The 27,373-nt window shown below is 47.7% G+C and overlaps 1 protein-coding gene across 1 annotated transcript in view; it reads left to right on the top strand.

The window, feature by feature from the left end:
• The first annotated feature begins 453 nt into the window (after nt 1–453).
• Nucleotides 454–27,373, top strand: part of LOC140407752 (desmin-like) — a 293,366-nt gene continuing 266,446 nt past the window's right edge. Inside the window, exon 1 of the mRNA XM_072495041.1 lies at nt 454–1,014. Coding sequence (XP_072351142.1) covers nt 689–1,014 — 326 coding nt within the window. The 5' untranslated portion in view covers nt 454–688. The remainder of the gene's footprint in view (nt 1,015–27,373) is intronic.

Here is a 27,373-nt window from a genome sequence, read left to right as displayed (position 1 = left end):
TAAGTGGCGCATGCGCGAGCAAGGACTGATGTGAAAGCCGCCGGGAAGGAGAAACGCGCATGCGCCTTCGATGGGCCCGGCCCGCTGGCTGGCCCTGAGAAGCCAGGCGGGCGCATGAGTAAAAGGGGGGGGGGGAAGGGAGAGGTCGAAGGAGCGTGCGCAGAAGGAGGCAAAGAGGGGGGAAAGGCGAAGGCGCGTGCGCAGAAGGAGGGGCGACGTCGAAGGCGCGTGCGCAGGAGGAGGCAAGGGGGGGGGTCGTCGGAGGCACGCGCACGAGGTGTGAGGCGGTGGCGGGCACGGGCCACGCGCGGCGCGCAGGCGCACTTGAGCCGGGCCGGCGGGGTGGGTCGGTTGGACGGGCTTTGTTTTGGGTTGAATAGCGCGCGGTGGGGGTGGGAGGGGGAGGGGAACGAGCCAGAGCGCAGGCGCGAAGCCGCCTGTCAACGGCTGCCAAGCCGACGAAAGTAAACAGGCGGCGCGGAGGCGGTTAGCCCGACAGGCTTCAAATTTACCTCAGCACAGCGGCCACATCCTCCTCAATCCCCCCCACCCCGCTGGGCGATCAGTTTTTTCATTTCTGGTGGGTGAGTGTGTACTTACTTTTGAGTCCCCAAGGAAGAAGCCGTTAGCAGCGCCTGGAGAGAGCGAGGAGGGCCGCCGCCGCCGCCGCTCGGAGCCCTGCGCAGACATGCACTCGAGCTGCAGGCCCGTGGCCAGCTACCCCGACAAGACCGGGGAGCAGGTGGAGAAGGAGCTGCACGATGGCCTGGAGGATGGCAAGGAGCGCTTCAAGGACCTCAACGACCGCTTCGCCAAGTACATCAACAACACCATCCTCAGCCTCATGCGCAAGAACAAGGACCTGCTGTCCGAGCTCAAACTGGCCGAGAAGGAGGAGAACTGCCGCGTCGAGGCCATCTTCGCCAAGGCCAGGTGCGACCTGAAGCTGCGGCTGGAGGAGCAGCAGAAGGAGCTCAACTGCCTGAAGGCGGACAAGGAGAAGTACAAGAAGAGGTCGGTGACCTGGGGGGAGAACCAGGCACAATGATTGGGGAAAGAGTCTGTTAGTTGTTCTCCTAGTGCCCATCCCTCAGTGCTCTTGGACCCAGTGCCTGGCTACAGCATGTCAGAGGGTCAATCCACCACATTGCTGTGGATCTGCAGCCACGCGCCGGCCAGACCCGGGTAAGGTCGGCAGATTTCCTTCCCGAAAGTGAGCCAGGTGGAATTTTACCACAGCCGACGATTTCACGGTCACTAGACTTTTATTGAATTCAAATTCTACCGTCTGTCGTGGCGGGATTTGAGCCCGGGCCCCCAGACATTCTGGGTTAATAGTCCAGTGACAATGCCGCTGCACCACTGCCTCCACAATACCCTCCCCTGTTGGCAATAATGGCTTCAAACTATCCCCCTCACTATTTCACACCCCTCACCCCAATTCAACATGAATCACCTACCCTCATCCCAATGCCACCCTAACCACCTACCCTCTCACCCCAATAGAACATAAGAACTAGGAGCAGGAGTAGGCCATCTGGCCCTTCGAGCCTGCTCTGCCATGCAATGAGATCATGGTTGACCTTTTGTGGACTCAGTTCCACTTTCCCGCCAAAACACCACAAACCTTTATTCTCAAAAAAAACTCTATCTTTATCTTCAAAACATTTAATGAAGGAGCCTAAACTGCTTCACTGGGCAGGGAATTCCATAGATTCACAACCCTTTGGGTGAAGACGTTCCTCCCTAACCACCTGCACCTCACCGCAACGTCGCCCTAACCACCCGGACCTCACCCCAATGCCACCCTAACCACCCACCCCTCACCCAATACCACCCTAACCACTCACCACCCTAACCACCTACCCTCTCGCCCCAATGCCATCCTAACCAGTTGCACCTCACCCCAATGCCACTCTAACCATCTCCCCCTCACCCCAATACCACTCACCCCAATGCCATCCTCATCACTCACCACCCTAATCACCGACTCACCACAACACCACTATAACCACTTACCCATCACCCCAAGCCACCTTAACCACCCACTCCTTATTCCAACACAGCCACAATCACATAACCCTCACCCCAACTCAGCTCTAACCATCGACCCCCAAATCCCAGCTCCGAACCTTAACCACAGGCCCTAAACCCTGACTGGCACACCCTGTATGGTTTTGAGGATGCATTGGAGATGTCAATGAGATGTTGATCAGAGACCCCAACTGTCAACTTGGATGCGTGTTAAAGATCCCATGGCACTATTTTGAAGAAGAATAGATGAATACTCTCCTGTGTGCTGGCTAATATTTATCCATCTATCATCATCACAAAACACATATTGCCTGGTCATTATCACATTGCTGTTTGTAGGAGCTTGATGGGTGCAAATTGGTGGTCATATTTCATACGTTACGACAGTGACTACACTTCAAAAAGTATATCACTGACTGTGAAGTGTATTGAAATGTCTGCTGGTCATGAATGTTTCTTTGTTAACCTCGAACCCTAATCCAAACTTTTAACTGGACAAAGCTCCACATCACTGTTTCTTAACCACAGAATTCTAACCACAACTCCTAACCATAGAATTCTAACCACAACTCCTAATCCTAACCACTAATAAGTGACATGTAACACCTAACCACTAACCCCCTAACCTGGATCACTACTACCTGATCGCCTGAGGGGTCAGACATGAGGGAAATGTGAACTGGTCGAGATAGGTATTGAGTGCATGTGCGCAAATGCACTTTCTATTCCTGGCTACATGTATTCATGGAAGACAGAAGAAAACAAAGCAGTGGCAGCTGGGCTGAGAGAGCTGTTAATACTAGGAAGGGGATGTGTCAAAGACAGAATCTAATTAGGATTAAAGAACAATATAGCATCTAATACACTATTGGACATATACTATAGGCTATCAAATAGAGGCAAGGAGGTGCAGGACCACATTTTCAGACAGATTGCTGAAAGATGTAAGAACATTACTTTAGGGACTTAATTATCCCAGTGCAGATTGGGAAAATAACAGAGTGGAGGGAGAAGAGAGGGAGGGATTCCTCAAACAAGAACTTATTTGATCAGTAAATTTCTAGCCTCACAACGAAAGAAGCAATGCTGAAACATCAAGGGCAAAACACACTCGCTGGGGTGGTATACAGACCACCAAACTGCAGTGGTAATGTTGGTATTGAAAAATCAGAGATGCATGTGATAAAGGAACATCTGTGATTATGGGTGATTTAAAAAAATATATTTTTATTCTCCATTTTCACATTTTCTTCAGAATTTACACCCCACCAACAAACAGTAAACGGTAACAAATACAATGTCAATCCCCTTAACAACAACGATCCCATTCTCCCACCACCCCAAACAACAGCCCACCTGACAATACAAGCATCAAATAAAACAAACCCTCCCAAGGTGGGAAAATAAAGAAAAGGAAAAAAGAAAAAGGAATCAGGAATCGCCTATGGTCACCAATGACATATCCAGTCCACCCCCCCATATTCAATGCCACCCAATCCCCGAAATGAAATGAAAATCGCTTATTGTCACAAATAGGCTTCAATGAAGTTACTGTGAAAAGCCCCTAGTCGCCACATTCCAGCGCCTGTTCGGGGAGGCTGTTACGGGAATTGAACCATGCTGCTGGCCGAGTACTGTGAAGGACACCCATGAATTGTAGACACTGCCCCCGCCGCCCCCCCTCCCAGACTCCTCCCCTCCACTTCCTCTTGTAAACTCCTCCCCCCTAACCTTGGCTCCTTCCCCCAACTTTTCACCCCGGCTAGACTCACCGGAACCTGTTCTACCAGGCTCCGATGGCCGCAGCCCCCCCCTCCCCCACCTCACTCCTGTTCACTGCCGGCTTAAACCGGCCAGCGTGGAGGCCGCCGTCCGTGTCTCCTTCCCCCTTACCCGGTCCCAGGAAAAACAAGAAAGCCCCTTTAGCACACATACACACCCAAGCCCCAAAGAACCATCATTGCAAATGAAAGTCCCATCTCTTCCCTTGGCCAAATATATACAGCGTTGACTCATTTAGTACATGCACCAAACGCAGTGAAAAACTGAAGTTACATGAGGCTACATCGGTACACGACCAATTCTCAATTCTGCCACAGTCCTTCCGCCTTCGCAAAGTCCTCTGCTGCTTCCGCCGTCCCAAAATAAAAGTCCTTGGAATTGTAGGTCACCCTCAACTTAGCTGCATATACTATGCCGCACTGCACCTTGCTGATGTACAGTGCCTTCTTCACCCGGCTGAAGGCAGCCCGCCTCCTCGCTAGCTCCACCTTAAAGTCCTGGGATATACGTATACCAGCTCAAGGCCACTGCATCTCCCGCTTCTGCTTTGCCCAGCACAGGACTTTCCCCTTCATGCTATACTGGCGGAAACAGAGTTACTACTCTTGGCAGCTCACTCGCCTTTGGGATAGGCCTCCATGACCGATGAGCCCGATCCAGTTCATATCGGGAGGGATTGTCCCCCTCCCCCAATAGCTTCGCCAACATCGTGGCAAAATACTCCGTCAGCCTCCGGCCTTCCACCCCTCTGGGCAGACCTACACTCCTTCGATTCTGTTGTCTGGATCTGTTTTCCGGGTCTTCCATTTGAAATTAAATGAAAATGAAAATCGCTTATTGTCACAAGTAGGCTTCAAATGAAGTTACTGTGAAAAGCCCCTAGTCGCCACATTCCGGCGCCTGTTCGGGGAGGCTGGTACGGGAATTGAACCATGCTGCTGGCCTACTTGGTCTGCTTTAAAAGCCAGCGATTTAGCCCAGTGTGCTAAACCAGTCCGTTAGCTTACCATTTTAGCTTGCAGACCCTTGTTGGTCTCTATCACCCTCCGCAACTCCTTCCCCATCGAGGTGACTTGATCACTGCTGCGATAATGCCTCTTCCACTTCCTTCAGTGTCTCACCTTGCTCCCGCACCTCCACCACTGCGCTTGATACCACCGCCCACAATGGGGCAATCGCCTCCTCCACCAACACTTTCAATACCACCCCCATCCTTCTTCATCGCTTCCATGTGCTTTGTGAACTGTTTTTCCAAGTTCCACAGCCATCACCTTGGTCATTTCTTCTGCCGTGATATGGAGATGCCGCCGTTGGACTGGGGTGAGCACAGTACGAAGTCTTATAACACCAGGTTAAAGTCCAACAGGTTTGTTTCAAACACTAGCTTTCGGAGCACTGCTCCTTCCTCAGGTCTCACCAAAAGCTAGTGTTTGAAACAAACCTGTTGGACTTTAACCTGGTGTTGTAAGACTTCTTACTATTTCTTCTGCTGTGAGCGATGCGGCCTCCCTTGGTGCTCCAGTCTCTGCTTTCCTTACAGTTCCTGCGCATCCTGAAGGGGGAAGGCAAACAGGCAGAGGTCGTTGTACATACTGGTACTAACGACATAGGCAGAAAGGGGCATGAGGTCCTGCAGCAGGAGTTCAGGGAGCTAGGCAGAAAGTTAAAAGACAGGACCTCTAGGGTTGTAATCTCGGGATTACTCCCTGTGCCACTTGCCAGTGAGGCTAGAAATAGGAAGATAGAGCAGCTAAACACGTGGCTAAACAGCTGGTGTAGGAGGGAGGGTTTCCGTTATCTGGACCACTGGGAGCTCTTCCGGGGCAGGTGTGACCTATATAAGAAGGACGGGTTGCATCTAAACCGGAGAGGCATAAATATCCTGGCCGCAAGGTTTGCTAGTGTCGCACGGGAGGATTTAAACTAGTATGGCAGGGGGGTGGGCACGGGAGCAATAGGTCAGAAGGTGAGAGCATTGAGGGAGAACTAGGGAAAACTAGGGAATAGGGACAGTGGGGCTCTGAGGCAGAGCAGACAGGGAGAAGTTGCTGAACACAGCGGGTCTGGTGGCCTGAAGTGCATATGTTTTAATGCAAGAAGTATTACGGGTAAGGCAGATGAACTTAGAGCTTGGATTAGTACTTGGAACTATGATGTTGTTGCCATTACCGAGACCTGGTTGAGGGAAGGGCAGGATTGGCAGCTAAACGTTTCAGGATTTAAATGTTTCAGGCGGGATAGAGGGGGATGTAAAAGGGGAGGCGGAGTTGCGCTACTGGTTCGGGAGAATATCACAGCTGTACTGCGGGAGGACACCTCAGACGGCAGTGAGGCTATATGGGTAGAGATCAGGAATAAGAAGGGTGCAGTCACAATGTTGGGGGTTTACTACAGGCCTCCCAACAGCCAGCGGGAGATAGAGGAGCCGATAGGTAGACAGATTTTGGAAAAGAGTAAAAACAACAGGGTTGTGGTGATGGGAGACTTCAACTTCCCCAATATTGACTGGGACTCACTTAGTGCCAGGGGCTTAGACGGGGCGGAGCTTGTAAGGAGCATCCAGGAGGGCTTCTTAAAACAATATGTAGACAGTCCAACTAGGGAAGGGACAGTACTGGACCTGGTATTGGGGAATGAGCCCGGCCAGGTGATAGATGTTTCAGTAGGGGAGCATTTCGGTAACAGTGACCACAATTCAGTAAGTTTTAAAGTACTGGTGGACAAGGATAAGAGTGGTCCTAGGATGAATGTGCTAAATTGGGGGAAGGCTAATTATAACAATATTAGGCGGGAACTGAAGAACATAGATTGGGGGCGGATGTTTGAGGGCAAATCAACATCTGACATGTGGGAGGCTTTCAAGTGTCAGTTGAAAGGAATTCAGGACCGGCATGTTCCTGTGAGGAAGAAGGATGAATACGGCAATTTTCGGGAACCTTGGATAACGAGAGATATTGTAGGCCTCGTCAAAAAGAAAAAGGAGGCATTTGTCAGGGCTAAAAGGCTGGGAACAGACAAAGCCTGTGTGGAATATAAGGAAAGTAGGAAGGAACTTAAGCAAGGAGTCAGGAGGGCTAGAAGGGGTCACGAAAAGTCATTGGCAAATAGGGTTAAGGAAAATCCCAAGGCTTTTTACACGTACATAAAAAGCAAGAGGGTAGCCAGGCAAAGGGTTGGCCCACTGAAGGATAGGCAAGGGAATCTATGTGTGGAGCCAGAGGAAATGGGTGAGGTACTAAATGAATACTTTGCATCAGTATTCACCAAAGAGAAGGAATTGGTAGATGTTGAGTCTGGAGAAGGGTGTGTAGATAGCCTGGGTCACATTGAGATCCAAAAAGACGAGGTGTTGGGTGTCTTAAAAAATATTAAGGTAGATAAGTCCCCAGGGCCTGATGGGATCTACCCCAGAATACTGAAGGAGGCTGGAGAGGAAATTGCTGAGGCCTTGACAGAAATCTTTGGATCCTCACTGACTTCAGGGGATGTCCCGGAGGACTGGAGAATAGCCAATGTTGTTCCTCTGTTTAAGGAGGGTAGCAAGGATAATCCAGGGAACTACAGGCCAGTAAGCCGTGTCTCACTAACTTGATAGAGTTTTTCTAGGAGGTCACTAAGATGATTGATGCAGGTAGGGCAGTGGATGTTGTCTATATGGACTTTAGTCAGGCCTTTGACAAGGTCCCTCATGGTAGACTAGTACAAAAGGTGAAGTCACACGGGATCAGGGGTGAGCTGGCAAGGTGGATACAGAACTGGCTAGGTCATAGAAGGCAGAGAGTAGCAATGGAAGGATGCTTTTCTAATTGGAGGGCTGTGACCAGTGGTATTCCACAGGGATCAGTGCTGGGACCTTTGCTGTTTGTCGTATATATAAATGATTTGGAGGAAAATGTAACTACTCGGATTAGTAAGTTTGCAGACGACACAAAGGTTGGTGGAATTGCGGATAGAGATGAGGACTGTCAGAGGATACAGCAGGATTTAGATTGTTTGGAGACTTGGGCGGAGAGATGGCAGATGGAGTTTAATCCGGACAAATGTGAGGTAATGCATTTTGGAAGGTCTGAAACAGGTAGGGAATATACAGTGAATGGTAGAACCCTCAAGAGTATTGAAAGTCAAAGAGATTTAGGTGTACAGATCCACAGGTCACTGAAGTGGGCAACACAGGTGGAGAAGGTGGTCAAGAAGGCATACGGCATGCTTGCCTTCATTGACCGGGGCATTGAGTATAAGAATTGGCAAGTCATGTTGCAGCTGTATAGAACCTTAGTTAGGCCACACTTGGAGTATAGTGTTCAATTCTGGTCGCCACACTTCCAGAAGGATGTGGAGGCTTTAGAGAGGGTGCAGAAGAGATTTACCAGAATGTTGCCTGGTATGGAGGGCATTAGCTATGAGGAGCGGATGAATAAACTCGGTTTGTTCTCACTGGAACGAAGGAGGTTGAGGGGCGACCTGATAGAGGTCTACAAAATGATGAGGGGCATAGACAGAGTGGATAGTCAGAGGCTTTTCCCCAGGGTAGAGGGGTCAATTACTAGGGGGCATAGGTTTAAGGTGAGATGGGCAAAGTTTAGAGCAGATGTACGAGGCACGTTTTTTACGCAGAGGGTAGTGGGTGCCTGGAACTCGCTACCGGAGGAGGTGGTGGAAGCAGGGACGATAGTGCCATTTAAGGGGCATCTTGACAAATGCATGAATAGGATGGGAATAGAGGGATACGGACCCAGGAAGTGTAGAAGATTGTAGTTTAGTCGGGCAGCATGGTCGGCACGGGCTTGGATGGCCAAAGGGCCTGTTCCTGTGCTGTACATTTCTTTGTTCTTTGTTGACTTTTTCACTCACCGGCGGACTTCCGTTAACCCCCTTTTCCACGGCCGTTTTTCTCCCAAACTTGGACATTTCTCCTCCCTGTGCCTTTTTATAGCCTTTACAGCCTCCGTTGCCTCCGGGACAGGGCATTAAAACTCTGAAATTCCTATCCCCGAGCGGGAGAACTTCAGTGTGCGGCTGCCTCCCGCCCGCCGTCACCGACTGTCCCCCGATTATGGGTGACTATCTGCATATAGATTGGGTGAGCCAAATTAGTCACAGTACAATAGAGGAGGAATTTCTGGAGTGTACACAGGATGGTTTTCTGAACCAGTATGTTGAGGAACCAACAAGGGAACAGGGCGTCTTGGACTGGGTTTTGTGCAATGAGAAAGGATTAGTTGGTAATCGAGTTGTGAAAGAACCCGTGGGGATGAGTGACCATAACATGGTAGAATTCTTTATCAAGATGAATAGTGAGGTAGTTGATTCTGAGACCAGTGTCCTGAACCTCAATAAAGGTAACTATGATGGTATGAGGCATGAGCTGGCTATAACAGATTGGGAAACATTACTGAAAGAAAGGACAGCGGACAGGCAATTGCAGGCATTCAAGGAACGAATAGGTGAACTCCAAAAGTTGTTTATTCTTATTTGGCTCAAGAGTACAAAGGGAGCGGAGGCCAAACCATGGCTTACAAAGGAAATTAGAGTTAGTATTAAGATTCAAAGAAGAGACATACAAGTTAGCTTAAAAAAAAAACAATGGACCTGAGGGTTGGGAACAGTTTAAAATTCAGCAAAGGCAGACCATGGGATTGAATAAGAAGGAGAAAATTCAATTTGGAAATAAACTAGGGGGGAACATAAAATTAGACTAAATGTTTCCATAGGTATGTAAAGAGAAAAAGATTGATAAAAAAACTAATGAAGGCCCCTTACAATCAGAAACGGGGGAATTCATAACAAATTAATGGGATCGAAGGCAGACAGATCTCCAGGGCCTGATAATCTTCATCCCAGAGTACTTAAGGAAGTGGCCCTAGAAATAGTAAATCCCTTGGTGATTATTTTCCAAACTTCTTTGGACTCTGGAAATCCTACAGATTGGAGGTGAGCGAATAACCCCGCTGTTCAAAAAGGGTAGAGAGAAAACAGGCATCTATTGACCAGTGAGCCTAATGTTGTTAGTAGGGAAATTGCTGATAGCTCAGCATTTGGGAAGCAGTGGTGTAATCAAAGTCAACATCGATTTACGATAGGAAAATCATGTTTGACAAATCTACTAGAATTGCTTGAAGGTGTAATTAGCAGAGTTGACCAGGGAGAATCGGTGGACTTGGTTTCTTTAGACTTTCAGAAGGTTTTTGATAAGGTCTCATAGCAGATTAATATCTAATGTTAAAGCCATGGGATTACGGGTAGTGTCTTGAGATGGATAGAAAGCTGATTAGCAAACAGGAAGCAAAACATTGGAATACATTTTCTGATTGGCAGCAGTGACTATTTGGGTACCACGGGGATCTGTGTTAGGACTCCAACAGTTCACATTATATATTAATGATTTGGACGAGGGAACCAAATGCATGGGGCGAAATTCTACGGAAACGGCGTGATGTCCGCCGACTGGCGCCCAAAACAGCGCAAATCTGTCAGGCATCGCGCCGCCCCAAAGGTGCAAAATGCTCCACATCTTTGGGGGCCGAGCCCCAACCTTAAGGGGCTAGGCCTGCGCTGGACGAATTTCCGCCCCGCCAGCTGGCGGAAAAGGCCTTTTGGGCCCGGCAGCTGGCGCGGAAATGACATCTCCGGGCGGCGCATGCGCGGGAGCGTCAGCGGTCGCTCACGGCATTCCCGCGCATGCGCAATGGAGGGAGTCTCTTCCGCCTCCGCCATGGTGGAGTGCCCCCACGGCACAGGCCCGCCCGCGGATCAGTGGGCCCCGCCACGGGCCAGGCCACCGTGGGGGCACCCCCCGGGGCCAGATCGGCCCGCGCCCCCCCCACAGGACCCCGGAGCCCGCCCGCGCCGCCTTGTCCCGCCGGTAAGGTAGGTGGTTTAATCTACGCCGGCGGGACAGGCATTTTAGCGGCGGGACTTTGGCCCATCCGGGCCGGAGAATCGCGCGGGGGGGGGGGGGCGCCTGTCCCGCCCCCGCCGAATATCCGGTGGTGGAGAATTCGGCTACCGGCGGGGGCGGGATTCACGCCAGCCCCCGGTGATTCTCCGACCCGGCAGGGGGTCGGAGAATCTCGCCCATGATCTCCAAATTTGCAGATGATACAAAGTTGGGTGGGAGAGTGAGCTGTGAGGAGGATGTAGAGATATTTCAGTGGGATTTGGACAGGCTGAGTGAGTGGGCACATGCATGGCAGATACGGTATAATGTGGATAAATATGAGGTTATCCGCTTCGGTAGCAAAAATAAGAAGACATTATTATTTGAATGGGTGTAACTTGAGAGAGGTGGATACTCAGCAAGATCTTGGTGTCCTCATGCATCAGTCGCTGAAAGTAAGCGCGCAGGTACAGCAGGCAGTAAAGAAGGCAAATGGTATGTTGGCCTTCATTGCGAGAGGATTGGAGTATAGGAATAGCGATGTTTTACTGCAATTGTATAGGGTATTGGTCAGGGCATACCTGGAGTATTGTGCGCAGTTTTGGTGTCCTTATCTCAGGAACAATGTTCCTGCTATGGAGGGAGTGCAGTGAAGGTTTACCAGGCTGATTCCTGGGATGGCAGGACTGTCATATGAAAATAGTCTAAATCAGTTAGGATTATATTCATTGGAGTTTAGAAGAGTGAGAGGGAATCTCATAGAAACTTATAAAATTCTAACAGGATTAGATAGGGTAAATTAAGAAAGAATGTCCCCAATGGTGGGGGAGTCCAGAACGAGGGACCATAGTTTGAGTATAAGGGGTAAACCTTGAGGACTCAAGTGAGGAGAAATGTCTTCACCCAGAGAGTGGTGAATCTGTGGAATTCGCTACCACGGAAAATAGTTGACGCCAAAACTTTATGTAATTTCAAGGAGGAATACCCCTTGGGGCTAAAGGGATCAAGGGGGGAAAGGTGGGATCAGGCTATTGAACTTGACCATCAGTGATGATCATAATGAATGGTGGAGCAGGCTCGAAAGGCCGAATGGCCGCCTCCTGCTCCTATTTTCTATGTTTTTCTATGGATCGAGTTCAGGGAAATGAATAAGGGGAATGCTAGTGGAGCATGTTTCTATGGGGAGCATTTGAGAAATAATAATCATGATATCATTAGGTTTTGAGTAGTTATGGAAAAGATCAAAAAAATCAAATATAACAGCACTCAGCTGGAGGAGAACCAATTTTATTGTGTTGAAATAAATGAATTGCACTGCTGCCTCACGGCACTGAGGACCTGGGTTCAATACTGGCCCCGGTCACTGTCTCTGTGTAGTTTGCACATTCTCCCTGTGCCTGCGTGGGTCTCACCTCCCACAAGCCAAAGATGTGCTGGTTTAGCACAGTGGGCTAAATAGCTGGCTTGCAATGCAGAACAATGCCAGCAGCGTGGGTTCAATTCCCATACTGGCCTCCCCGAAAAGGCGCCGGAATGTGGCGACTAGGAGCTTTTCACAGTAACTTCATTGAAGCCTACTTGTGACAATAAGTGATTATTATTATTATGTGCTAGGTAGGTGGTTTGGGCACGCTAAATTGCCCCTTAAAAAAGATGAATTGGAATCCGGATTGGCAGGTAAAACATTAAATGAGCAGTGGGAGCATTTCGAAGAGAAGATACACTAGACACAATCCTACCGGGGGTGGGGGAGGAGGGGTGGACAAGGAAGGGCATTCAAAGCTAGAACTTTCTGGGTGACTCAAGATACATTAATTCAACCAAAACAGAAAAATAGGGCTTGAGATTTGTAATAGAGAGCATATAAGCAAGGATGTTGACCGTTGCTAAGTACTGGTTGTCCCTGAATGCTGGAGTCTGAAAAAACACATTTAAACCATGTACAAATAAGTGAAAAAGGACATTGTAAAGACCTGAAATTATTTTGTCTTTACTCCTGGACAAACAGGCTGCCTTCAAGGGAAAAAAGGGGCCTTGAGGATCATGATGGTGGTCAAACCTAAAGGTTTAGACATAGTTAGAGAACTCAATTTGGCATCTTTTTTAAAAATAATCTTTATTGTCACAAGTAGACTTACATTGCAATGAAGTTACTGTGAAAATCCCCTAGTCGCCACACTCCGGCTGCCTGTTCGGGTACACAGATGGAGAATTTAGAATGTCCAAATTACCTAACAAGCACGTCTTTTGGGACTAGCGGGAGGAAACCGGAGCATCCGGAGGAAACCCACGCAGACACGGGGAGAACATGCAGACTCCGCACAGACAGTGACCCAAGCCGGGAATCGAACCTGGGTCCCTAGCGCTGTGAAGCCACAGTGCTAACCAATGTGCTATCGTGTGCAAAAACTGATGAAGGAACTGCCAGAATTAGTGATAATCTGCCTACTATTTTTCGAGGGGCAACTAGAGAAGAGCAAAATGTTGGTCGCATTTGAGATACTGTTATTACTTATTTGGAGGTGGAGAGGACTAGCAAGGTACAATTCTGACTGCTAAAGACGTGAGGCTTCATCGCCACAGAAAGGCCCTGTCAGTTTGTATGCTTTTACATTAATCCCACAGCTGTTAATCAACCTAACAGAGGTCCAATATCATTAAAGGATTCAATTCCCTATGAAGCCAATGCACATAAGAACACAAGAAATAAGAGCAGACCATATGGCCCTTGGAGCCTACTCTGCCATTCAATATGATCATGGCCGCTCTTGGGCTTCAACTCTACTTTCCTGTCCATGCACTATGACTACCAGCCTTAGTCCAGGGTAAAGATGGTGCTACAATTACCAGTATAGGTAACCAACACCTTAATCTATTTGCTTGGGACATATATCACACCTGCCACTCTTAATGATAATAATCTTTATTGTCACTAGTAGGCTTACATTAATTAACACTGCAATGAAGTTACTGTGAAAAGTCCTTCGTTGCCACATTCCGTTGCCTGTTCGGGTACACAGAGGAAGAATTCAGAATGTCCAATTCACCTAACAGCGTGTCCTTCGGGACTTGTGGGAGGAAACCGGAGCACCCAGAAGAAACCCACGCAGACACAGGGAGAACATGCAGACTGCGCACAGACAGTGACCCAAGGAGGGAATTGAACCAATGTCCCTAGCGCTATGCAGCAACAGTGCTACCCACTGTGCTGCCTTATTTATTGCTATATAAAATAGGTCACTTATTTTGAAGAACAAACAGCTGTATTGAGTTTCCCAGAGCCCAACAGGCTAAAGCACGGAATTGCTTCCAAATATCCCCAGCTTCAATGATGGAGGAGCCCAGCATATCAGTGCAAAGAACAAAGAAAGAACAATACAGCACAAACAGGCCCTTCGGCCCTCCAAGCCTGTACCGATCATGATATCACCCTTTGCCAAAACCCTCAGCACTTCCTTGTGCTGTATCCCTCTATACCCATCCTATCCATGCGTTTGTCAAGGCGCCTTTTGAATGCCGTTAATGTATCTGCTTCCACAACCTCCCCTGGCAACGCGTTCCAGGCACTCACCACCCTCTGCAGAAAAAAACTGCCTCGCACATCTCCTCTAAACTTTGCCCCACGGACCTTAATCTTATGCCCCCTGGTGACTGACCTTTCCACCCTGGGAAAGAGTGCCTGCCCATCCACTCCATCCATGCCCTTCATAATCTTGTAGACCTCTATCAGGTCAGCCCTCAAATTCCGTCTTTCTAATGAAAACAGTCAGAGTCTATTCAGCCTCTCCACATAGCTAACACCCTCCAGACCAGACAACATCCTGGTAAACCTCCTCTGCATCCTCTCCAAAGCCTCCACATCCTTTTGGTAGTGTGGCAACCAAAATTGTGCGCAATATTCCAAGTGCGGCCTTACCAAGGTTCTATACAACTGTAGCATGACTTTCCAGTCCACAAGAGGTCCAGTGGGCGACCGCCAGGATGAGAAAAATCGAACCTAAGAAGAGAATGGGCGACCGCCAGGCTGAGAAACATCGAACCAAAGAAGGGACCAACGATATTGGCATGTACGCGAGCCCAAGATCGTCCCAACCACTCTCTAGGGTGTAGGGATGCCACCACAGGGTGCTTCTGGTGCTCTTGACAGTTGGAGCACTGCTGGCCAACATGTCGATATCCGTGTCCAAACCCTGCCACCAGACGTAGCCAGCATTTTCATTTGTGACACTCCAGGATGTCCTTTGTGAAGATCCTTGCCTGGCCCTTTACCTGGACAGCAACCCTGTGCTCCACAGAAGGATACCGCCTTCCATGGTTAGCTCTGACAATTTTGAGGAAAAAGCATTCAACTCCCCTGGTAGCGGTCACTGCTGCTCACCATATAGCACCAGATGTCACACCTTGGCAAGTACAGGTTCGGTTTGCGTCCAGTCACGAACACATAAGAGGCAAGGAGTCCATAAAGTTCAGGACAGCGATTACTTAGTCTGCCGTAGGAGGGATTCGCGGATTCGATCTGCAGGGGAAGACGGCATAACGCATCAGCATGTGCAATTTGGGTCCCTGGGCAGTACTTCAAAAGCAGCCAATAACAAAGCCCAGCGTTGAATCCTCACAGGTGCAAGAGGCCGAATCGCCTTGGCCTTATGGAAGAGACCTAGCAATGGCTTGTGATCGGTGACAATGAGAAAATAGATGTATTAACGGAATTCCATACACCGAATACGACCGCCAGACCTTTTTCAATCTGGGCATATTTTTCCTCGGCCGCAGCCAGTGCCCAGGAGGCAAAAGCGATCGGGCGGTCAGGGCTATTGCCCATCCGATGGGACAGAACCGCCCCAATGCCATACGATGAAGCATTGCATGTTACATATTTTGGAAGGATCAAAATATGTCAACATCCCTGAAGAGGACAACCACCGTTTCACCTTTTTAAACGCTGCATTCTGAGCCATGCCCCCAGCTCAATGCTGGCACTTCTTCAAGAGCAGTGGAGGGGGGCAAGGATGGGAGCCAAATTAGAATAAATCGCCCATAGTAATTTACTAGTCCAAAAAAAGAGTGAGGTTCTGTGGTGTCTCACGGAGCAGGGGCCATTTTGATTACCCGTACCTTCTTGGCGACCGGGTGTAGGCCACCTCAGTCCACCTGATATCCCGGTTATACCACTCCTTTCACGTGAAACATGCACTTTGCTCAGGCGGAACCCATATTTGGAAAACCGCTTCAACACTGCCTTGAGGTTCTGTAGATGTTCTTAGTCTGTGGCCCCTGTGAGTAACACGTCATCTAAGTAAACCGTAACACACGGCAAACCACACAGGATGAACCACAAACCATGACGCGCTGGAAAACTGCACGTCGAGTATACTCCAAATGGAAACCTGATGTACTCATTCCTTGTGGTTATTAATGGTGATGTATTTCTGTGATGGAGCGCGATAAGCGTTGCTCATGTCCAATTTTGTGTATGTACAGTCATTGGCCAATGTTGCATACAAATCTTCGATGCATGGTAAATGGTAATCTTAAAGCCAGGTTCACCGTCAATTTATAGTCTCCGCAGAGGCAGACTGTCTTACCCGGCTTCATGACGGGGACCACCGCCTCTGCCCAATCAGCGAAGAGCACAGGCCGAATGATGCCCAAACTTTCTAAACATCGAAGTTCGGTCTCAACCTTCTCCACCAAAGCGTAGGGAACGGGGCAGACAAAGAAATATCGGGCTGGGCTGTCGGATCCACCTGGATTTTGGCTGGTGCCTCTTTTAACGGTATCCAAACCAGGCTGGAAAGCATCCGTGAATTTGTTTAGTAGGGTACGCAGACTGCCAGACCCTACTTGAGAATATGCTGCCAATCCAATGTCAGTTGGTGCAGCCAATCGTGGGCCAACTAGTTAGGACCGTTTCCTTGCACAACAATGAGGGGAAAGCGCACTGAATGGCTCCCATAAACCATTGGGGTGAGGGTGGACCTGAGGTCTGGTCCATTCCCTGTATAAGTGGCTAAATGAGCCACCGTGTCAGCCAAAGACAAAGTCTGCACTCTGATAAGATCAAAATGTACTCTGTTCCACCACAGAAACGGCCGTTCCCGTATCCATCTCCATTTGGAGCACATGACCATTAACCTGTATCGGAACTCGAATAGGGGTCACACGGGGCGCCGCCAAACAGTTCAGCTGCATCTCAGCCTCATCCTCTGCCTCTTCTTGGTCATCCAGGTGCAAGGCCTGGCCCTGGGGCTGATGGCTACCTTGACCAGGGTGCCTGGAGCACTGGCCTTCTCGCTGCCTGAGGGTATGCCTAGACCGGAGTCCACACGTCATGTTTTGGCCGGAACCGCCTTCAGCCAAGTCCAAGGACATCCCACCACCCACAGGCCAGAGCAGCCCCAGCTCATCGTGAGGTTGTAAATGCAATTTGACATCTGTAGAACATCAAGGCCTCTGGCGCAGATGGAATCCCCGCAGATGTCTTAAAATGCGACTGAGAGGCACTCATAACAAGAATCCACAACCTCGTCACCCTTGTCTGGAAAGAAGAGAGGATGCCGGACTACCTGAGAGACGCCTTAATTGTGACCATCTTCAAGAAAGGAGACAGTCTGCCTGCGGAAATTACAGAGTGATTTTCCTACTTTCCACCATGGGACAGGTCATTGTGAGAATACTCCTCAACCGTCTCCTCCCTTTAGCTGAAGATCTCCTCCCTGAGTCTCAGTGCGGCTTCCACCCATCAAGAGGCTCAATGGACACGATCTTCAGCGCACGACAAATCCAGGATAAGTGCAGGGAGCCTCATCAATCTCCGTACATGGTCTTTTTCGATCTTGCAAAGGCCTTTGACTCTTGTCAAACTTGAGGGATTGCAGAACATCCTCCTCAAATTTGGTTGCCCCCAGAAATTCGGCACCATTCTCTGCCTGCTCCACGATGGCATGCAAGCCGTGATCCTCACCAACGGTACCACCACAGACCCAACACACATACAAACTGGAGTCAAACAGGGCTGCGTCATCGCATCAATGCTCTTCTCCATCTTCCTCGCAGCAAGACTCCACCCCGCCACCCTGAAGTTCCCCGCTAGAGTGGAGGTAACCTACCGGACAAGAGGGAAACTTCAACCTCCGACGCTTCAAGGCCATAACCAAGACCACCCGACCTATGTCAGCGAGCTGCAGTACGCAAGTGTGCGCGCGCACATTCAGAGGCCGAGCTACAAACCATCGTTGATGCATTCACCAAGGCATAGAACATACAGTGCTGAAGGAGGCCATTCGGCCCATCGAGTCTGCACCAACCCACTTGAGCCTTCATCTCCACCCTATCCCCCGACCCCAATAACTCCTAACCTTTTTTGGTCACTAAGGGCAATTTATCATGGCCAATCCACCTAACCTGCACGTCTTTGGACTGTGGGAGGAAACCGGTGAGCCCGGAAGAAACCCACGCAGACAAGGGGAGAACGTGCAGACTCCGCACAGATAGTGACCCAGCGGAGAATCGAACCTGGGACCCTGGTGCTGTGAAGCCACAGTGCTATCCACTTGTGCTACCATGCTGCATATGAGAGAATGGGCCTCAGACTAAACATCCAGAAACACAGGTTCTCTACCCCCCTGCTCCTGCCACACAAAACTGCCCCCTGACCAGCAAGATCCAGAGTGAGCCCTTGGACAATGTGGATCATTTCCCATACCTCAGGAGCCTCCTCTCGGTGCGAGCAGATATTGACAACGAAATCCAGCATCGACTGGACACTTGAGGAACAGAGTATTTGAAGACCAAACCCAGCACCAAGCTCATGGTCTACTGAGCAGCCGTGGTCACCGCCCTCTGTATGCATCAAAAACATGGACAATATACAAGAGATACCTCAAATTCATGGAGAGATATCACCAATGTTGCCTCTGCAAAATCCTGTAAATCTACTGGCAGGATATGCGTACCACCATGAGTGTCCTATCCCAGACCAATATCCCCAGTATCAAGGCACTGGTCACGCTCGACCAGATGCGATGGGCGGACCACATTATGTGCATGCCTGACACAAGACTCCTGAAACAAGACAAAGGGTCATCTGGACTCGAAACGTTAGCTCTTTTCGCTCCCTACAGATGCTGCCAGGCCTGCTGAGATTTTCCAGCATTTTCTCTTGGTTCCTGAAACAAGAGCTGTACTCCGAGGTCTGCAACGGCAAGCGATCACTAGGAGGGCAGAGGAAATGCTTCAAGGACACTCTGAAAGACTCCCTAAATAAATGCAACATCCCCAAATAAATGCAACATCCCCATCGACACATGGGAATTGCTTGCCTTAGATTGCACAAACTGGAGAAAAAGCATCCACGAGTGTGCCAATCACCTTAAGTGTCATAGGGTGGAGCATGTGGAGGCCAGGCTTGAACAGCGGAAGGAGTGCTCAGAATCCAGAGCGTACCACCCACCCACCTCATTAAACTCTACCTGCCAAACGTGTGGCAGAGTTTGCAAATCCAGGATTGGATTATTCAACCTATTCAGCACAGAACCCACCTCCCCAGAGTGGCAGCAAGTCATCCTCGCACTGAGGGACTGCCCAAGAAGAAGATGTTGGCCAGTGATGTGTTTTAGATCTAGAGATGAAGATAACTCCTTGCCTACAACTTTTACTTTTATAAATATACATGCAAATAGTTAAGAAAGACTTGTTTTAACATACAGTCGGTTATGATGACTTTCTTAATAGACATGTTCTATAATCAACTCCATAACAACACAGACCCGCTCATGCTTTTGAATACCTCTATCAAATCTCCTCTCAACCTTCTCTTCTCGCCTAGGACAACAGGCCCCACTTATCCAATCTTTCTATATAACTAAAGTCCTTCATCCCTGGAACTATTCTCGTGCATCTCTTCTGCACCTTATCTAATGCCTTCACAACCTACCCAAAGTGTTGTGTAGTATTCCGGTTGGGGTTGAACCAGTGTTCATACAGTTTAATACCTTGCTTTAGTATTCTATGCTTCTATTGATATCACCCAAGATACCATTTACTTTATGAACTGTTTTCTCAACCTGTCCTCATGTTTCATAACACTTCCAAGCTTCATCTGCAAATTATGAAATTGTGCCCAGTGCACCAAGGTCTAGCATTAATATATAGAAGGAAAAGTCCTAACACCTACCCTTGGGGAACTCCATTATAAACTTTCCTCAAGTCTGAAGCACAAACGTTCAGCTCTGCTCTTTGTTTCCTGCCACTTTGTATCCATGTTGCTACTGTCCATTTTAACCCTTGAGCTCTAATTTCACTCGCACTTCTGTTCTGCAGCACTTTATCAAATGCCGTTTGGAAGTCCATGTATACCATATCCATTACTCACATCAACCCTCTCTGTTATTCCATCAAAAACTCAAACAACTTAGTTAAACATGATTTGCTCTTAATAAATCCATGCTGGTTTTCCTTAATTAACCTGCAATCTGCCCAAGGAACTGTTAATTTTGCATCAAATGATTGTTTCTGAAAGCTTTCCCACTGCTGATATTGGCCTGTAGTTGCTGGGCTTATCTTTATTGAACAAGGGCGTAACATTTCCAATTCTCCAGTCCTCTGACACTGCCACTGAGTATAAAGAAAGATTGGGAAATTATAGCAAGTGCCCCACAAATAACACTTATGGGCCAAGGTTTAGAAAACACCAAAGTACATCATGGAGCACACCTGACCTACAACTGTTTATTGAATTTTGTTAGGATGAGCACACAAGCCTGCCTTTCAGCGGTTATTCAACAGAGTTCTTATGCGCTTTTAATTTAAAAAAAACAAGCTTTATTTAAGAATTTAGTTAACATTTGTATAAACACACACAGTAAGAATTATTATCAACTGCAAACACAAAGACCCCACACAGCTACAGTAATCTATGTATAACCCTTAATGAATTCCCCCTTAACTGTTCCAATTCAATAACAAGATCCCATAAACCAAAAAACCCTTTTCACCAAAACGGTAGGTAACTATAATCATTGGTTTTCTTCCTTGGAATAACTCTTTAAAATTGAAAATAGAGAGACAGGCCAAAATACTTCCCTGTCTGAGTATACAGCAGCCAAACGAAAACGAAAGTAAAAACTCAGAGCCACAGCCCAGCTCCACCCACACAATGACATCACTGAAGCCACGTGATAAGACAAAAACATTTCTTAAATGGACACTCCCATGACAACACTCTCACTTCCTTCAGGTCATGTGTAGAGTGTGTCTGCTTACATTCCAGAACTGATGGAATGCCTTGCTTGCATGCCTGAGGCCCAGGCCTTAACAGAGATTTGGTTTACGTTGACGACGACATGCACTCCTCACTGAGGAACACCTTCAACAGCAAATGAAATCTTGCGTGTTAAGAGTTTGGCCTAGCCATCAGGAAGCCGAATGTTGCTATACTGCCCTCTATCAGCTGTTATATCCAAACTGCATGAGAGTATAATAATAGAACATAGAACAGTACAACACAGTACAGGCCCTTCGGCCCACGATGTTGTGCCGACCATTTATCCTAATCTAAGGTCAATCTAACCTACACCCCTTCAATTTACTGCTGTCCATGTGCCTGTCTAAGAGTCACTTAAATGTCCCTAATGACTCAGACTCTACGAACCTACCTCTGACATCTCCCCTATACCTTCCTCCAATCACCTTAAAACTATGTCCCCTCATGATAGCCATTTCTGCCCTGGGGAAAAGTCTCTGGGTATCCACTCTAACCATGCCTCTCATCACCTTGTACACCTCTATCAAGTCACCTCGCTTCCTCCTTCGCTCCAGTGAGAAAAGCCCTAGCTCCCTCAATCTTTCTTCATATGACATACCCTCCATTCCAGGCAGCATCCTGGTAAATCTCCACTGTACCCTCTCCAAAGCATCCACATCCTTCCTATAATGAGGTGAACAGAACTGGATACAATATTCCAAGTGTGGTCCAACTAGGGTTTTATAAAGCTGCAGCAAAACCTCGCAGCTCTTAAACTCAATCCCCCTGTTAATGAAAGCCAACACACCATAGGCCTTCTTAACAACCTTATCAACCTGGGTGGCAACTTTGAGGGATCTATGTACATGGACCCCAAGATCCCTCTGTTCCTCCACACTTCTGAGAATCCTGCCTTTAGCACTGTATTCAGCATTCAAATTCGACCTTCCAAAATGAATCACTTCACATTTATCCAGGTTGAACTCCATCTGCCACTTCTCAGCCCAGCTCTGCATCCTGTCAATGTCCTGTTGTAACCAGCAACAGCCCTCAACACTATCTACAACTCCCCCAACCTTCGTGTCATCAGCAAACCTACGAACCGACCCTTACCACGTCCTCATCCAAGTCATTTATAAAAACCACAAAGAGCAGATCCCAGAACAGATCCCTGCGGGACACCACTGGTCACCGACCTCCAGGCGAAATACTTTCCATCCACTACCACTCGCTGTCTTTTTTCAGCCAGCCAATTCTATATCCAGACAGCCAAATTTCCCTGTATCCTATGCCCCCTAACTTTCTGAATGAGCCTACCATGGGGAACCTTATCAAATGCCTTACTGAAATCCATATACACCACATCCACTGCCCGACCTTCATCAATGTGTCTCGTCACATCCTCAAAGAATTCAATGAGGCTTGTGAGGCATGACCTGCCCCTCACAAAGCTATGCTGACTATCTTTAATCAAACAATGTTTTTCTAATTAATCATAAATTCTATCTCGCAGAATCCTTTCCAATATTTTGCTCACCACAGACGCAAGACTGATTGGTCTGTAATTCCAAGGGATTTCCCTATTCCCTTTCTTGAACAGGGGAACAACATTCACCTCCCTCCAATCATCCGGTACTAGTCCAGTGGAGAGTGAGGACGCAAAGATCATTGCCAGCGGCGCAGCAATCTCCTCCCTTGCTTCCCGTAGTAACCTCTTTGATCAAGCTTTTGGTCATCTGTGCTAATGTCTCCATAAGTGGCTTTTTGTCTTTTTAAATTAAAAATATAAATACATTTAGTACCCAATTATTTTTTTCCCCCCAATTAAGGGGTAGCACGCTAGCATAGTGGTTAGCATTGTTACTTCAAAGCGCCAAGGTTCCAGGTTTGATTCCCGGCTTGGGTCACTATCTGTGTGGAGTCTGCATGTTCTCCCCGTGTCTGCGTGGGTTTCCTCCGGGAGCCCCGGTTTCCTTACACAAGTCCCGAAAGACACGCTGTTAGGTCTTTTGGACATTCTGAATTCTCCCTCTGTGTGCTCGAACAGGCGCCAGAGTGTAGCAACTCGGGGATTTTCACAGTAACTTCACTGCAGTACTAATGTAAGCCTACTTGTAACAATAATAAAGATTATTATTATTAGCATGGCCAATCCAACTACCCTGCACAATTTTTAAAAATAAATTTAGTGTACCCAATTCATTTTTTCCAATTAAGGGGCAATTTAGCATGGCCAATCCACCTACCCTGCACATCTTTGGGTTGTGGGGGCAAAACCCACGCAAACACTGGGAGAATGTGCAAACTCCCCACAGACAGTGACCCAGAGCCGGGATCGAACCTGGGACCGCGGTGCCGTGAGGCAGCAATGCTCACCACTGCGCCACTGTGCTGCCCTTTGGTTCTTTATTGTCATGTGAGTGCCCCTTTAAGAAAGGTTTAATTTGACCACATGAGTTATAGAACGGCTTCAGTAATGTCATTTGTGGGTGGAGCTGGCCTTTGGCTGTCAGGTGAGAGGGGGTTTTATGTTTGGGTTTCAGTGTTGGTTTGTTGGTTTGGACTGCAGAAGAGAAGCAGTGTTTCCCTATTTTCATTTTAAAGCTTTTCCAGTGAACTGAAAGCTCATTGGATGTGACAAACTACCTTGGTAACTTTAAAGATAGAGTTGCTTTCTGGAAGGAGTTTTGAATCTGCTGGTTGGAGGTTGGATCTCAGGAAAAGGACCAGTCCCATTCAAGTGAGATTACAGTGTGCTGGGCCACCTTGGAAAGGGTTTTGGTTTATTGGATTTTGTATTGAATTGGAACAGCTACTAAGGGGGATTCATTAAGAGTTAATATACATAGATTGCTGTAGCTGTTGTGTGTTTTTTTAGGTTTGTAATTTAGAACAACTTCTTGCTAACTGTTTTATATATGTTAACTACATTCTTATAATAAACTTTGTTTTGATAAAAGCACCTCGGAAGTCTGATGAATCACACCTGAAGTGAAGGCTCTTGTGCTCACCCTAGCCAAATTCAACATTCAAGTTATAGGTCAGGTGAGCTTCATAATAATAATCTTTATTGTCACAAGTAGGCTTACATTAACACTGCAATGAAGTTACTGTGAAAAGCCGCTAGTCGCTGCATTCCGGCGCCTGTTCGGGTAAACAGAGGGAGAATTCAGAATGTTCAAATTACCTCACAGCAAGTCTTTCTGGACTTGTGGGAGGAAACCGGAGCACCTGGAGGAAACCCACTGACACTGGGAGAACGTTCAGACATAATACGCTTTTGGAGCCCATAACATTATAAACAATTTGACCAGTTCTAGATGACCCATATATCAGAGCAGAAGGAGCAGCAACGAAAGGAAGCAGTGAAGAGGAGCACTTGTGAAAGTAAGGAAGGAAAAGGAGAGCAATGTACAAGAGGCTATAACCCCAGAAGTCTCAAGAGTGCACAGGGATCAATGTATGGGATGGCAAAATGATTGTCATGGAGCCCAAACTCTAACCAGCTGCAGCCAGAACTCATGGCTTACCCCAGGTCATGGGCAATATGACATAATGTTGCCACGGTCAGATATTTATACCACAGATCCTTTCCAGCTGCAACAGATGACATTGGGGACATCACTATTCACAGTCTATCACTACATGAGAGGCTATTGAGGCAAAAAGGTATATCAATATCTCATTCCCCATTGACACTGCTGGAGTGCTGTACAATTCTATTCGCCACATTGTAGGAAGTATGTGATTACACTGGAGGGGTGCAGAGGCGATTCACCAGGATGTTGTTTGCGATGGAACATTTAAGATATGAAGAGAGGTTGGATAGGCTTGGGTTGTTTTCGCGGGAGCAGAGAAGACTGAGGGGCGACCTGATTGAGGTGTACAAGATTATGAGGGGCTTCAACAGAGTGGATAAGGAGTAGCTGTTCCCCTCAGTTGAAGGGTCAGTTACGAGGGTACACAAGTTCAAGGTGAGGGGCAGGAGGTTTTGGGGGATTTGAGAAAAAACTTTTTTACGTGGTGACGATCTGCAACGTATTACCTGGGAGGGTGGTAGAGGTGGGTTGCCTCACATCATAACATTCAAGGCTATGGGCCAAGTGCTGGCAAATGGGATTAGCTAGACAGGTCATGTGTTTTTCATGCATTGGTGCAGACTCGATGGGCCAATGGGAGTCTTCTGAACTGTATTCTGTGACAGCACAAAGCAGAAGAAGAGAGGGTACACTGCATTACTGGCATGGCAGATTTCCCAGGATGCAAGATGCCATACAACTGTATACAAATAGGCGGGATTCTCCGCTTTTCCAGCCGCATGTATCTCGACGGTGCACTGTTCGCTGGCAGCGGGATTCTATCTTCCCGCTGCTTGCCAATGAGTTTTCACATTGTTACCAACGCACACTGCCGGGAACCCCGCGGCATGGGTGCGCTGCCGGCAGGAATCGCTACAACCAGAGAATTCCGGCATTGCCTTGTTCACTCCCTTTTTCAACCTGGAATGTTTATTTGAATGCATTTATCTATCCCAGGGCTCCTAAAACTTTTCCCCAGTGTCTACAGCTGTAGGAGGTGGAAGGGTGCTGAATTTCCACCGATACTTCAGGTGGCCAGTGTGAGCGACCTCGAACAGCTGTGGGATGGGGGAATGTTAGCCTCTGGCTGCTGTTGAGTAAAGAGTTAAGAGATCTGCTCCATTTCCCAAACACCTTTATTTTTCTTTGAACATAGTCAGCACCAAACTCTATCATCACATCACCTGCTCCAAAGGCCACCTGTAGCCTCTTTACATATCAGTGCCAATTATTGGATCAATGAGACATCTAATTGGAATGTTTCTTAACCCATTCCTTAACAGTCTCCCCTTCCTTGGAAAAAAATAATAATTTAGTGAAAACAAAATTTCAAGAAACTCAAAAACACACGCAATTTCCCTCTCTCTTTTGAAACGAAAAAAAAAGTCACAGAAACAGGCGCCCTTCATTAACAATATCCAAAAGTTTCTCTTTGTTAAACAGTCGGACAATTGATAGCTTCTGTCGACCCAATTAATTTTTGTTATCTCCCCTCTGTCCAACATCTGCTTCAAACTTGCGATGTCTATCCTTAGCCTTTTCTCATTGACACTTTTTGTAGAGTGCACATTTTCCCACAGGGATTTATTGTCAATGTGACACTCCATGGGTATGTTACCCAAATCCCCTAATCCCAAAATGTCTGTCAATATCTGAGATATATAAAAGGCCATATCCACCGCTAAGTCTCAGCAGCCAAAGTCTTTTGACCACTCTCCTTATTTTCTTTGTTTCCCACACAAGAGGGCAACATTTACCATTGTTCCCCAAAAGGAAAATTATAAAACCTCCTGCGCTTGAAACCCCATCACATAAATTTGCATAGGACGCATTTTTATAAACTGAGCTTCAAGTGCCTAAGATCACCTAAAACTGGGAACCTCAAAACACGCTTCTGCATTTTTAGTTTGACCAATGCTTTATTTGTTCTCATCATGTTTTCCCCTTTAGGATCATTCATTTTTGTACTCAACTCTCAGACATCAAAACTAATGTCCGGTCTAGTCTGTCTACCAAACCAATTCAGTTGCCCAATTAAACTTTGCAGTTGCTCTTTTTCCATCTTTGAAACCACTGCGTGTTTTTGTGAAACCTGACCATTACTAATTGCTGTTGGGCTGATGCTCTCCAAATAAGATTGCTGATGTAAAGTTACCCTCAACTTCGGCTGTCCGATTTCCAGTCCAATATATTTAAATGCACCGGAAGCCCGACTTCCAACCTTGAATTCTTTCCTCAACCCAGAGATTACAATAGTTTAAAATCACTCGTCCCACCCCACAAAAAAATCATTGACGTGCATCATAAAGATGCCAAAAGGATTTCCCTTATGGTGCCAGTAAAACCATAGGTAGCCTTGTGGATAGCACAATTGCTTCACAGCTCCAGGGTCCCAGGTTCGATTCCAGCTTGGGTCACTGTCTGTGCGGAGTCTGCACATCCTCCCCGTGTGTGCGTGGGTTTCCTCTGGGTGCTCCAGTTTCCTCCCACAGCCCAAAGATGTGCAGGTTAGGTGGATTGGCCATGATAAATTGCCCTTAGTGTCCAAAACTGCCCTTAGTGTTGGGTGAGGTTACTGGGTTATGGGGATAGGGTGGAGGTGTTGACCTTGGGTAGAGTGCTCTTTCCAAGAGCCGGTGCAGACTCGATGGGCCGAATGGCCTCCTTCTGCACTGTAAATTCTAATAAAAAAAAACATTGCCAGATAGGCTTTCAACTGGCAACAGCCTAACTTTTAACAAAACTGACCTTACTGAAAAATACCAGACTCTAGATGCATCATTTAATTCATATACACACTTGTTCAACTTCCAGAGTACCCCTTCGGTGTTAGCTGCCCCTTTAGGAGGACAGAGAAAA

Source organism: Scyliorhinus torazame, chromosome 2 (assembly GCF_047496885.1).
Source record: "Scyliorhinus torazame isolate Kashiwa2021f chromosome 2, sScyTor2.1, whole genome shotgun sequence".
NCBI classification, from domain to species: Eukaryota; Metazoa; Chordata; class Chondrichthyes; order Carcharhiniformes; family Scyliorhinidae; genus Scyliorhinus; species Scyliorhinus torazame.
Note: the sequence above shows the minus strand (reverse complement) of the source record. Positions and strands in the feature narration are given on the sequence as shown.